At 41.6% G+C, this 13,690-nt stretch overlaps 1 protein-coding gene across 1 annotated transcript in view; it reads left to right on the plus strand.

Moving 5' to 3' along the window:
- The window catches only part of ARHGEF37 (Rho guanine nucleotide exchange factor 37), a 189,583-nt gene that overhangs the window by 118,880 nt on the left and 57,013 nt on the right, over nucleotides 1-13,690 (plus strand). Inside the window, exons 8-10 of the mRNA XM_075344636.1 lie at nucleotides 602-732; nucleotides 8,058-8,162; nucleotides 8,520-8,630. Of these exons, the coding sequence (XP_075200751.1) occupies nucleotides 602-732; nucleotides 8,058-8,162; nucleotides 8,520-8,630 (347 nt within the window). The remainder of the gene's footprint in view (nucleotides 1-601; nucleotides 733-8,057; nucleotides 8,163-8,519; nucleotides 8,631-13,690) is intronic.

The following is a 13,690-nucleotide window of genomic DNA, read 5'->3' on the forward strand; positions in this document are numbered from 1 at the left end:
GGGCCCGGATCCACACTACTTCCGTGTGGTACGTGTGCGGGCCGCGTGACACCCGTGCTGCCGGAGAAACACGGACATGCATCCGTGTGGAGCACACGGGCTCACGTGTGCTCCACACGGAGGCACGGGCCAATGGCTGCACACGTGCGTGCACATAAACCCATTGATTTTAATGGGTTTACGTGTGCCCGTGTCTCCGGTACATGCGGGCACGGACCTAGCACGTACCGGAGACACGTACGTGTGAAGGGGGCCTTGTGCAGCATCGCCATTTGAATCATGTCACACAGATGTAACATGAGAAACACAATGTGATATGGTCAACACAATCGTGACTGCTGCCCTCCATAGCTATGCTAAACGCTATCTTACAGAAGCAGCTCATTCAGTTGAATGAGTACGAGTGGTAACAGGAGCGATTAGAATCTTCTTAGAATCTTACCAAGAATACGAATTTTAAGTTTAATATAGCTCAACTTGAGGACTTGTGTCTCCATTCCTTGCTTCTCTTTTGTCCTAGGTTCCATTTACCAAAGCTGTGACTGAATTATAAGAGCAAATATTATGTACAAATCATTATTCTCTTTTTTTCTTGGAACAGCCAAAAAGTATCTGCAGTTTGACCAAAGGACAATAAAAGAAAAGTTCTCAACTTTGAACACTCATACTATATCTAAGAAGTCTCAACGTATGAGTCTTTTCTTAAAGCAAGAGACTGGGATAGTACCCAAGGTAAGACCTCTTAATTGTTTGACTAATTAAAAAAACATATAGAAGTAAATACATAATCGGCATAGAAGGGTGGACACATATACTGTAATTATAACAATGTAACAGCCACTTTCCCATTGATTGAATATTAGATTATATTACACTGTGTGCAGAATTATTAGGCAAGTTGTATTTTAGAGATTTTTTTTTTAGAAAAAAATGCTACCATTCAAAACCATTGCTAGTATTGCAAAAAAAAAACGCTGTTGGAATCTGTGCCTAAAGCCCGCTACACACGCTTCAATATATCTCACAATCCGTCGTTGGGGTCAAGTTGTAAGTGACGCACATCCGGCATCGTTTGTGACGTATCTGCGTGTGACAGCTACATGCGATCAGGATTGAACGCAAAACCGTTGATCGCAAACACATCGTATCATTCTCTAGAATTGAGCGTTTTGTTGCAAGAACCTAGTCAATTGTAACGTGTGACATCCCTCATACGATTTTGTTGTCTGATGCTATGTGCGCAGGTGTGCGCTCTGCACCGCAGCTTAAAAAAGGTCTGCTTCAGAGCGCAGCTGAAAAGCTGCGTTCTGAAGCGCCTCACAATGTCTGTCATGCACTAATCTCTGTCAGTCCGTCACTATCTCTGTCCCTCACTCTCAGTCCATGTCAGTCTATCCCCCTCTCTCATATACTCACCGATCCCCGATCCCTGGCGCTGCACGGCATTCACACTGCTCCGGCGGCTTTTACTGTTTTGAAAAAGCCGGCCGCCCATTAAACAATTTCGTATTCCCTGCTTTCCCCGCCCACCAGCGCCTATGATTGGTTACAGTGAGACACGCCCCCACTCTGAGTGACAGGTGTCACACTGCACCCAATCACAGCAGCCGGTGGGCGTGTCTATACTGTGTAGTGAAATAAATAATTAAATAATTAAAAAAAACGGCGTGCGGTTCCCCCCATTTTTAAAACCAGCCAGATAAAGCCATACGGCTGAAGGCTGGTATTCTCAGGATGGGGAGCTCCACGTTATGGGGAGCCCCCCACCCTAACAATATCAGCCAACAGCCGCCCAGAATTGCCGCATACATTAGATGCGACAGTTCTGGGACTGTACCCGGCTCTTCCCGATTTACCCTGGTGCGTTGGCAAATCGGGGTAATAAGGAGTTATTGGCAGCCCATAGCTGCCAATAAGTCCTAGATTAATCATGTCAGGCGTCTATGAGACACCTTCCATGATTAATCTGTAAGTTACAGTTAATAAACACACACCCGAAAAAATCCTTTATTAGAAATAAAAACACACACATATACCCTGGTTCACCACTTTAATCAGCCCCAAAAAGCCCTCCATGTCCGGCGTAATCCAGGATGATCCAGCGTCGCTTCCACCGCAGCTGCATGGAGGTGACCGGAGCCGCAGCAGACACAGCCGCTCCGGTCACCTCCATGCAGCAAATGAAGACAGCCGTGCGATCAGCTGCTGTCACTGAGGTTACCCGCGGCCACCGGTGGATGCAGCGGTGGCCGCGGGTAACCTCAGTGACAGCAGCTGATCGCGCGGCTGTGTTCATTTGCTGTGTGGAGGTGACCGGAGCGGCTGTGTCTGCTGCGGCTCCGGTCACCTCCATGCAGCTGCGGTGGAAGCGACGCTGGATCATCCTGGATTACGCCGGACAAGGAGGGCTTTTTGGGGCTGATTAAAGTGGTGAACCAGGGTATATGTGTGTGTTTTTATTTCTAATAAAGGATTTTTTCGGGTGTGTGTTTATTAACTGTAACTTACAGATTAATCATGGAGGGTGTCTCATAGACGCCTGACATGATTAATCTAGGACTTATTGGCAGCTATGGGCTGCCAATAACTCCTTATTACCCCGATTTGCCAACGCACCAGGGTAAATCGGGAAGAGCCGGGTACAGTCCCAGAACTGTCGCATCTAATGTATGCGGCAATTCTGGGAGGCTGTTGGCTGATATTGTTAGGGTGGGGGGCTCCCCATAACGTGGAGCTCCCCATCCTGAGAATACCAGCCTTCAGCCGTATGGCTTTATCTGGCTGGTTTTAAAAATGGGGGGAACCGCACGCCGTTTTTTTAAATTATTTAATTATTTATTTCACTACACAGTATAGACACGCCCACCGGCTGCTGTGATTGGGTGCAGTGTGACACCTGTCACTCAGAGTGGGGGCGTGTCTCACTGTAACCAATCATAGGCGCTGGTGGGCGGGGAAAGCAGGGAATACGAAATTGTTTAATGGGCGGCCGGCTTTTTCAAAACAGTAAAAGCCGCCGGAGCAGTGAGAAAGCCGTGCAGCGCCGGGGATCGGGGATTGGTGAGTATATGAGAGAGGGCTGGTAACTTCAGTTACTCAGGAGATTAGCGGTCACCGGTGAGTCTTCACTGGTGACCGCTAATCAGGACGCGACACAGACAGAGCCGCAGCATCACAATGAAGTCGGGTGAAGTTCACCTGAGTTCATTCTGACCGTGCGGCTCTGTCTGTGTCTGCTGTCATCTGCCATTCAGCTCTGCTACATGGCTGTCTGTGTCTGCTGTTAGCGGCCATGTAGCAGAGCTGAATGGCAGATGACATAGTAAAAACGCATCCCTACACATTACACACGCTTGGCAAGTCAATAAATAAAAAAAAAAAAAAAAAAGGTGCCCAATGCATACGTCACAGAACACATGATCTAAAGGATCGCACACACAATTGACCAATTTAACATAGACTACTAACGCTCGTGTGACAGTAAATGAACGACCAACGTGAAATCTCATAGATCCCGTATGCAACCTGGGCGTGTCACATCGCAAATGCGATTGTACAACTAATTGCAACGTGTAAAGTGGGCTTAAGTCCTGACAGAATTCTAAACATGTGAAAATAACCATGGAAATCTGCATGATTTTTTGCTGATATGCTTATGATGATCTTCTTTTCACATTGATGAGGGAGAGGCATAATAAACAGTCCTATAAAGTACTGTGCAAAAGCTGTAGGTAGGTGTGTAAACAATGCTGCAATGTAAGAATGATTTCAGAAATAGAAGTGATAACAGTTTATTAAATCAATTGTGAATGAATAAAACAGAAATCTAAATCAAATCAATATTTTGTGTGACCATTCTTCACTGTCCACTTGCACAGAGTTTCTACAAACATCTTGGAGAACTTCTTCTAGGTTCACTTGCACACAGTTTTTTTATTGAGTTCAACAATGAGGTTGTTCCAAACATCTTGGACAACTAACCACAGATCTTCTGTGGAAGTAGACTTGCGCAAATCCTTCTGTCTCGTCATGAAATCCCACATAAACTTGATGATGTTGAGACAGGGCTCTTTGGGCACCATATCCAGGACTTCTTTATTCTGAAAATAATTCTTGACTTATCATTTTTAAGTCATTGCCCAGTTACAGACTAAATTTGGAGCCAGACGCCTCTCTGATTGTATAGCATGATGGATCAGTATCTGCCTGTATTTCTCAGCATTGAAGACTGCATTAAACCTTACCAACTCCTTAACATCATTTGCTGAAATGCAGCCCCAAATTTGTAATGAACCTCCACCATGCTTCACTGTTGCCTGCATACACTTATTATTGTACTGCTCTCCAGCCCCTCAGTTAAACTGTCTTCTCTCACAGCTATATAATTCACATTTTCACCCTTCACTTCAGAGCACCTGCTTCAATTTCTGTACACCCCAGTTCCTATGTTTTCAGGCATAGATGATTATTTTGGCCTTGTGTCCATGTCAGACATATTGTATTTTGTCGCAATCCTTCCAAGCAGACCACTTCTGAACAGACTTCTCTGAAAAGAATGTGCATTAGTTAATGCCACATCTGAGCTCATGCTACTGCTGGATATCTTCCAATTACAAAGGGAAGTAGGCATGATGTGTCTTTTAGCTGCAGTACATTTTTTCCTTGACTGACCACTGAATCTGTAGTCCTCAACAGTGACCAATTCTTGAAGCCCTAAATACTGAAGTATGGCTCACACAGAGTCATTATAGCAATATCATTGAGTCTGTTTGAGATTACATAAAGATGTAGAATGATTCATGCAAGATGACATCTACAGATGATTTGTGGTTAGTTCCTCAAGGTGTTTTGAATAATCTCCCTGCTCAATAACTTCAAATACTGTGTGGAAGTGCACCTACAAGAATTTATGTTTTGCTGCTGTTTTGGAGCTAAGGTCTGCTCACACCAAATACTAATTTGACCTAGATATCACAAGTGGTATTTACATTTTATATATATATATATATATATATATATATATATATATATATACAGTACAGACCAAACGTTTGGCCATACCTTCTCATCTCTAGAATAACTATTAAGAGGAGACTGTTTTGGTGTTTATAGTATGCCACAATATATGGGATTGTCTATTAGCCTTGATGTCTAGTAAGGTATCGCTGATTAGAGGTTTGCATGATCTCAATATCCAGCTTATGACGCAGAGGTTCCCTTTTGGCTATCGGCCATTGGGTAATTTCGAAACATAGTGACCCCTGCTGGCTATTTGTAAAAGTTAATTCTATAGCGACTATTAGTATATATATAGACACATATGCTGGATATTTTTGAATAAACATACCCTCTATCACACTAATATAGATACTATGACTAGAGGCTATATATTATAACAGGATATGCTATTGGTGGTCACAACCACACAACTCCGCTGTATAAATTTGAGTTTTATATGATATATATGATGCATAATTTGTGTCCACTGAAATACTTGTGAGAACACTTGCTAATAATAAAAAATCACTTTTTGTATAAATTTGATCTTCATCTTTATTGGGCTTTGATCGTCTGTTCTCCTTTTTGTCTCACTATATATTATACGATTTATGCCCTGATTTGATATAGTCCTGGTTTCTAATTGAAATTATTGTACATGTAATATCATAATCTATGAAAATGTAAGAATGTATCCTACACTGCTGGTTTGTGTTCTTAAGAGGAGACTGTGCAGTAGGCCTTCATGGTAAAATAGCTGCTAGGAAACCACTGCTAAGGACAGGCAACAAGCAGAAGAGACTTGTTTGGGCTAAAGAACACAACGAATGGACATTAGACCAGTGGAAATCTGTGCTTTGGTCTGATGAGTCAAAATTTGAGATCTTTGGATCCAATCACCGTGTCGTTGTAGAAAAGTTGAACGTATGGACTCTACATGCCTGGTTCCCACCGTGAAGCATGGAGGAGGAGGTGTGATGGTGTGGGGGTGCTTTGCTGCTTACACTGTTGGGGATTTATTCAAAATTGAAGGCATACTAAACCAGCATGCCTACCACAGCATCTTGCAGTGGCATGCTATTCCATCCGGTTTGCATTTAGTTGGACCATCATTTATTTTTCAACAGGACAATGACCCCAAACACACCTCCAGGCTGTGTAAGGGCTATTTGACTAAGGAGAGTGATGGAGTGCTACGCCAGATGACATAGCCTCCACTGTCACCCGACCTGAACCCAATCGAGATGGTTTGGGGTGAGCTGGACCGCAGAGTGAAGGCAAAAGGGCCAACAAGTGCTAAGCATCTTTGGGACCTACTTCAAGACTGTTGGAAGACCATTTCCGGTGACTACCTCTTGAAGCTCATTAAGAGAATGCCAAGAGCGTGCAAAGCAGTAATCAAAGCAAAAGGTGGCTACTTTGAAGAACCTAGAATATAAGACATATTTTCAGTTGTTTCACACATTTTTGTTAAGTATTTCATTCCACATGTGTTAATTCATAGTTTTGATGCCTTCAATGTGAATCTACAATTTTCAGAGTCATGACAATAAAGGAAACTCTTTGAATGAGGTGTGTCCAAACTTTTGGTCTATACATATATATATATATATATACATATCCGCAGTGGGTGAAATTATTGAACATGTCAACAATTTTCTGAGTATATTTATTTCCAAAGGTGCTATTGACATGAATTTCACTACAGTATATGTTGATAACAACCCATCCAATCCACACAGGCAACGAAAACAAACCATAGATGCCCATAAATTCAGTGATGTGTAATAATGATAAAAAATGACACCAGGAAAAAATATTGAGCACTTGAAGAGAGGTCTAAAAAGCCATGGAAAGTCAGGACACCAGCTCACATAAATAATTAGAAAGCAATCCTGCCACGTAGTGAGAAATAATATCAACTGGTTCAACTGATGGCCTATAAAAAGCCATCTCACTACCAAGGTGACAATAACATATAGGAAACAAAAAAGTGCAATAGGGTCTTATCCAATTAACTGCAATGAAGTGCAGGGATATCTTGCTTACCTTGTTTGGTTGTGGTGACCACGAAACATAAAACGTATTATATATGACAGCTGCTGCAGAATCCAGGGGCCAAAAACCATTTGTAGTGAAGTAGAAGGGTAGAGAAAATATGGTCTGCCCGCGCTGCTGTGGAGGTCATAAGAATAGGACAAGATACACAAACCTGAACAGATATGGTTTATTGAGGACGCGTTTTGAAGTTTTCCAAGCTTCTTCTTCAGCACCAATGGAATTATAACATGATGCTGGGGGACCGACTTATAAAGACACTACGCCCTCAAAGTGATTAGAATGAGGCCCCAAACACACCATGTGATGGGACAACATGCAAGACACAATATGTAAAACCATAAATTAAAATATGTATAGTGTGTGATTAAAAGAAAAATAAAAGGACTTTATTTCTATGTAAAACACCTATGTTTGGTGTTCGGACCAAACACAGACTTTACAAAAAATCAGAGTTCAGGTTCAGAGTTCTGGGGCTTTAAGCATGCAGACCACTCACGTGAGCATCACTCAGCCCAATGTGAGCCGCTTGCAGGGTTTGAACTGCTCGCACTGGGGTAACAACAGCGTGATCAAATGTAGTGTGCACCTAAAAAAATGGAAAAACCCAGCCACCCTCCCATGATAGTGATCTGTTTATGGCTAGCTACATGTGGATTGAGACCCAAACTGCTCAATTAGTGACTTCCATTGGGGTTCAAGTCAATTCCGGGTCCGAAACCAAACTTTATCTAAAGGCCGGCTGAACCTGCCAAACGGAGCTGCTCATCTCTACATATTACTAAATTTATGGACTTCTATGGTTTGATTTCTTTGCCTATGAGCATTGGATGGATTGTTACTGACATCTGGTGATACATTCATGTCTATAGCCCTTTTAGAAATATATTTACTTAGAAAAATCGGTGCCATGTTCAATCCTTCAATCTAAAAAAAACAAACCCATGTTACTGCCCACGGCTGCGAACCAAACAATCAAATGTTATTGTTTTTTGTGACAGAGAAAAGACAAGGAGTTTGACAAGCTGGCTGAGAGATTTCATACCCTGGCTGCTGCTGTTAGCCGAATGGAAGAAACCCTCATATTATATGTGAGGAATGTGGAGGTAATGATTACATATGATTGTTATATACCTGCTCATTCTTTGTACCTTGTGTCAAGCCGGTCACGTCAGTAACGCACTATGGCATTAATGGCGCTGTTCAAGTGAATAAAACAATATTAATCCATTTACTTCTGTATTAGAAGGGCCGGTAACAGACAAAATAATCAATACATTTGAGCACATTTGTCAGGGATGACACAAAAAAGACTCAGCTATGGATATATGTATATATACACCTCTGATATTTACCCTACCTTGTTGGGCTATGATTATGTTTTTTATATGATGTTATAGTTAATAATAATTATTCTTGCCATGGTTCATTATTTACTCACATCTTCTTCTTCCTGTTTCAAGGCATATTTTGTTATCCAGCCTCAGACGTATCCTATGGAGTACCTGCAAGGATCAATCCACCCAATGAATGGCTATACTCTAGAACTCTGCAACAGCATTTTCCCAGTTTTTGTAAGTATCTAGATCTCAGGTTCGGCCATTAAGTTAAGGGAGAGCAAATTGCTTGCTAAGTTGAGTTGCACACATGGTTCCCCTTTATAGAAGACAATAATAAAATAAATAATAAAGTGGATTGGCTGGGCGATTGTGGGTCATCAATTTTCAGGCACCAACCTGTTAATCACCGAAAAAATCTGGCTGGGCACGTATAGGAGAGGAAGCCATCTTGGTTTCTCGCCTGAAAAGGAGTGTGTGCAGCGGAGGGAATTACAGGTGAGGCTTCTCCAAGCTACTGTCTCCCAGCTGATTATACTTGCATACTCTGGAGTCAGCCTCATGATAAAGTGTAGACATCATGTCTCCATTTACCCTGGTGGAGACCTGCTAGGTTGAGAGATTGCAGCTGGGTCCTAGTGCCATCAGGTTGCTACAGCTGCGGCCACTATCTTTCTAATCCCTGAAATGTGACTTTGTACAGTAATCAGACAGGGCTAGGGACACTACTTTATGGACCTAAAGTGGGACTCTCTGACACTTGCAACTTCGAAGGCCCATCCCTCATAAAGTGAACAGGCGCCATTTTCTGGACACAGGGACATTGGCTCTGAGCAGTTATACCTCATGCGCTGTAGCAATCATCCTTTGCACACTTTATGTGCTGAAAACAAACCCTAGTCACATACCCTACGCAGACAGATGGTAGAGATGTTGTGCGCTGATGTAGTCTTGATAGATAATCTGAGGACTCTACCATATATTGTCCTCCAAGTTACGGTCAAGTTTCTGCTACAATGAGAAACAATAGAAGCTCTACTGCAGCTGATAAATTCAAGCAATTTGCTTTCGAAGACCAGCTGGACAATACCAGAACATTAAGGGGTGGTGTTTCAGCCACAAAAACCCTGGTTCACCAGAGAGGGCAAATGTTGGAGGATGAGATGGAGGAAGGGCAGTAAGACCTAACTCTACACCAGGTCTCAGAGCAGTTACTACAGGCCATCTCAGTTTGTAAGTGCTCACTGACAGGGAAAATTGAGAAGGTATGGTTGGATGTTGGACTTTTACCTCAAAATGTACATGCTTTAAGTCACCATATCTCTGAAGAGGAATCCAGAGAATCATATATGGAGGACAAACTTTTCCGTATGGTGGCCAAACTAAACAAGGTGGCTGGGTCAGCTGATGCATAGAGTAAAAAAACGGATGATCTTGAAAAACAATTTTGCCTCAAAAATATTAGACTTATATGCCTACCTAAAAGAGCTGAAGGGCAACACCCTGAACAAGTTATTGAAATGTGGCTTAAATCTAATTTGGGAGATGAATCTCCCCCATGTTCCTGGTGGAGAGTGCACATAGAAGCCTGTCATAACCCCGACCTCCAAGAGTCCCTCTTAGGCTGATCCTGTATTGGATTTTAAATTACAAGGACAGTGATGTTGCATTGCGCCTGGCCAGGCAAAGTAGTGAGCCCGCTCTAGTACGTGACGTCACAGGTTTTCAAAGTACGCAGCTCTTTCACCCAGTCGAGACGCCGCTTGCGTTCTCCTGTGCAACATGTGCCGACGCTTCTCTAAAGACTCTGGATGACAGGACAGCAGGACAAGCATCCCTATTACCTACGGAGACAGTCCTGTACCACACACTGACCACACCTGCGAGCAAATGGACTCACCACCTTCATGAGTGCACAGACACATTAAAGTAAGTGGTGTGTTCATGACTGTCTGATCAGGCTATATTAGTGGTGTTGGATTACATTCCTTAAAGGATGTTCCCTCTGTCCTAATGTTTTAATACAATTTTAGTTTATATCCACTCTACAATTTTTTACACTTTGGATTTCCTTATTTATTTTTAATTAGAAATCAAACTTACCTTTATAAGTTATTTAGTTTTATTTAAGTTATTTGGTTTTCTGTTTCATTTATAAGCCTGTCTTTTCCTTCTGTTCACACTGTTTAGGAAGCACGATAGCCCACTAATATCAATTTATCCAAATAAATCACATCAGCTTCATTACCAATATCCAGATTTGCAGTTACCTCCTCAAAAAAAACATCATATTGGTTAGACACGTTATCTTGCATGAATCCATGCTAGTTATTATATTATTCTCTGTAATATATTGTTGCATGTCATCTCATAAAATTCCCTTAAAAACTTTGCACACCACTGATTTCAGACTCACCGGATGGTAGTTGCCTTGTTCCATTCTCTTACCTTTATTAAATATTGGTACCATGTCAGCAATCCTCCAATCCTATAGTACCAATCCTGTTACAAGAGACTCTAAGAAGATAAAATACAGCAGCCTGTAAATTGCTGAACTTAATTCCCTCAATATCCGTGGATGAATGCCATGTGGCCCGAGGGTTTTGTCAACATATAATTTACACAGATGCAGGTACACTTCTTCTTGTGTTAAATTAGTTATGTCAGGGGGACTTTGAATTATGTTTTGTTGAATGTTCCCTGGAACAGTCAGTTCCTTGGGGAACACCAATGAAAATTGCCTGTTTAATTTCTCAGCCTTTACTTTGTCCTCTATAATTATCCTGTTAAAATCATTTATGGGGCCAATATCATCCTTTTTTTCCTTTTGGCATTGACGTATTTATAAAATATTTAGGGGGTTTATTTAATGTATTTTTGTTTCAGTAGCTAATTTTGCTAGCTTGATTTCTTTTTTACATTTCCTACTGAGAACTTTATACTCCTGAAATGCTATTTCTGTATTCTTAGCCTTCAAGATTTTAAATCCCCTTTGTTTTTGTTTTATTATACTTTGTACTGTCTTATTTATCTATAGTGGTTTATTTTTATTCCTGAACATTTTATTACCAGATGATATACGTTTTTTACAGGACTCTAGTAGTATATCCTTAAACTTACCCCATTTATGTTCGGTATCCTCAGTTACCATGATATTGTCCCAATCTACACGATTTAGCTCTTCCCTTAATTTGTCCTATTATCAATCACAGTAACTAAACTGGCTCTGCTATATCCATTATGATAATATTTTCATGCTTGGTTGACATCACCCTAGATCAAATTAACATTGCCCTGAGTGACATGATCTCCGGTAAAGATGGCTCCCACTGGAATTGTATGCTAGATATCAAAAGATTCCCCAACTCGAACTTCTAGAGGTTTTTTTTGCAAGTGTGCAAGGGTGAGTCTTTGCCCACTTCCTTTTATGAAGCTAACCTTCTGCCAGACCCAATTTTTGCCTTTCTGACCTGGACAAATTCTTTCAGTTCTGACCAGTGTCACTTTATGTGATAATAAAGGGGGCTTTACATGGTAGCGATATCGCTAGCAATTTCTAGCGATATCGAGCGTGTAAGTACCCGCCCCCATCGCACATGCTATATCGTGTGATCGCTGCCGCAGTGAACATTATCACTACGGCAGTGTCACACGCACTTACCTGGTCGGCGTCGTCGCTGTGACTGACGAACAATCCCTCCTTCAAGGGGGAGGTGCGTTCGGGGTCACCGCGACGTCACTGCGACGTCACTAAGCGGCCGGCCAATCAAAGCGGAGGGGTGGAGATGAGCGGGACGTAACATCCCGCCCACCTCCTTCCTTCTGCATTGTGGCCGGCGGCAGGTACGGAGACGTTCCTCTTTCCTGCGGTGTCACACACAGCGATGTGTACAGCCGCATGAGCGATGAACAACATGGATAAACAACCCTTACCGATTTTTGAGTTTGGGACGACCTCTCCATGGGGAACGATTTTCACCATTTTTGAGGTCGCTTAAGGTCGCTGGTAAGTATCATACGCTGCGATATCGTTAATGACGCCGGATGTGCGTCACTAACAACGTGACCCCGACAATAAAACATTAACGATATCGTAGCGTGTAAAGCCCCCTTAACTCTGGAACTCTGCAACGGATCCCAGTGATTCTGAGGTTGTTTCTTCATGACACGTTGTACTTCTTGCTAGTGGTAAATTTTGGTAAATATTATTTGCGTTTACTTATGAAAAAATTTTGGAACTTTTAATTTTTATGCCCTTTAAACCAGATAGTTATATTACACATAATCGTTAATAAAAAACATTCGCCACATGTCTACTTTACATCAGCATCATTTTTGAAACACATTGTTTTTATTAAGTTAGAAGGGTTAAAAGATAGTTTATCAGCAATTTCTCATTTTTCCAACTAAATTTACAAAGCCAATTTTTAAGGGCCCACATCATGTTTGAAGTAACTTTGAGTGACCTATATGAGAAAAATAACCCAAAAGTGACACTGTTTTAAAACCTGTACTTTTCAAAGTTCTCAAAACCACATTGATGAAGTTTATTAGCCCAGGAATTAAAGCAATGTGGAAGGAAAAAAATGTAAATTTTTTACTTTTTCTTACAAAAATATTGCTTTAGCCCCATATTTTTGATTTTCATGAGGGTAACAGGAGAAAATGGACCCTACAATTTGTTATTCAATTTCTCGTGAGTACGCCGATACTCATATGTGGTGGAAAACTACTGTTTGGCCACACAGCAGGACTCAGAAGGGAAGAAACACCATTTGACTTTTGGAGTTCCAAATAATGTGGAATTCGGACACCATATCATGTTTGTAGAGCCCATGATGTGCCTAAACATTGAAAACCCTTTCAAGTGACCCCATTTTAGAAACTACACCACTGAAGGACTTTACCAAGAGGTGTGGTGACCACCTTGAACCCACAGGTGCTTTACAGAATATTATTTTGTTGAAATGTGAAAATGAAAAAATGACATTTTTCCACAAAAATGTTGCATTAGCCAGAATTTTTCATTTTTGCAAGGGTAACCAAAGAAAATAGTCCATACAATTTATTATGCAATATCTCCACGGTACTACAGTACCTTATATGTGAGGGAAAACTATTGCTTAGATACACAGCAGGGCTTGGAAGGGAAAGAGCTCCATTTGACTTGGAGTGCAAAATTGGCTGGAATTGTTAGCAGATGCCATGTTGTGTTTGGATAGCCCCTGATGTGGTTAAACAGTGGAAACCCCACGAATTACCCCATGTTAGAAACAACACCCATCACGGAATTTATA

The sequence above is a fragment of the Anomaloglossus baeobatrachus genome, chromosome 4 (assembly GCF_048569485.1).
Source record: "Anomaloglossus baeobatrachus isolate aAnoBae1 chromosome 4, aAnoBae1.hap1, whole genome shotgun sequence".
In the NCBI taxonomy this organism is placed as follows: Eukaryota; Metazoa; Chordata; class Amphibia; order Anura; family Aromobatidae; genus Anomaloglossus; species Anomaloglossus baeobatrachus.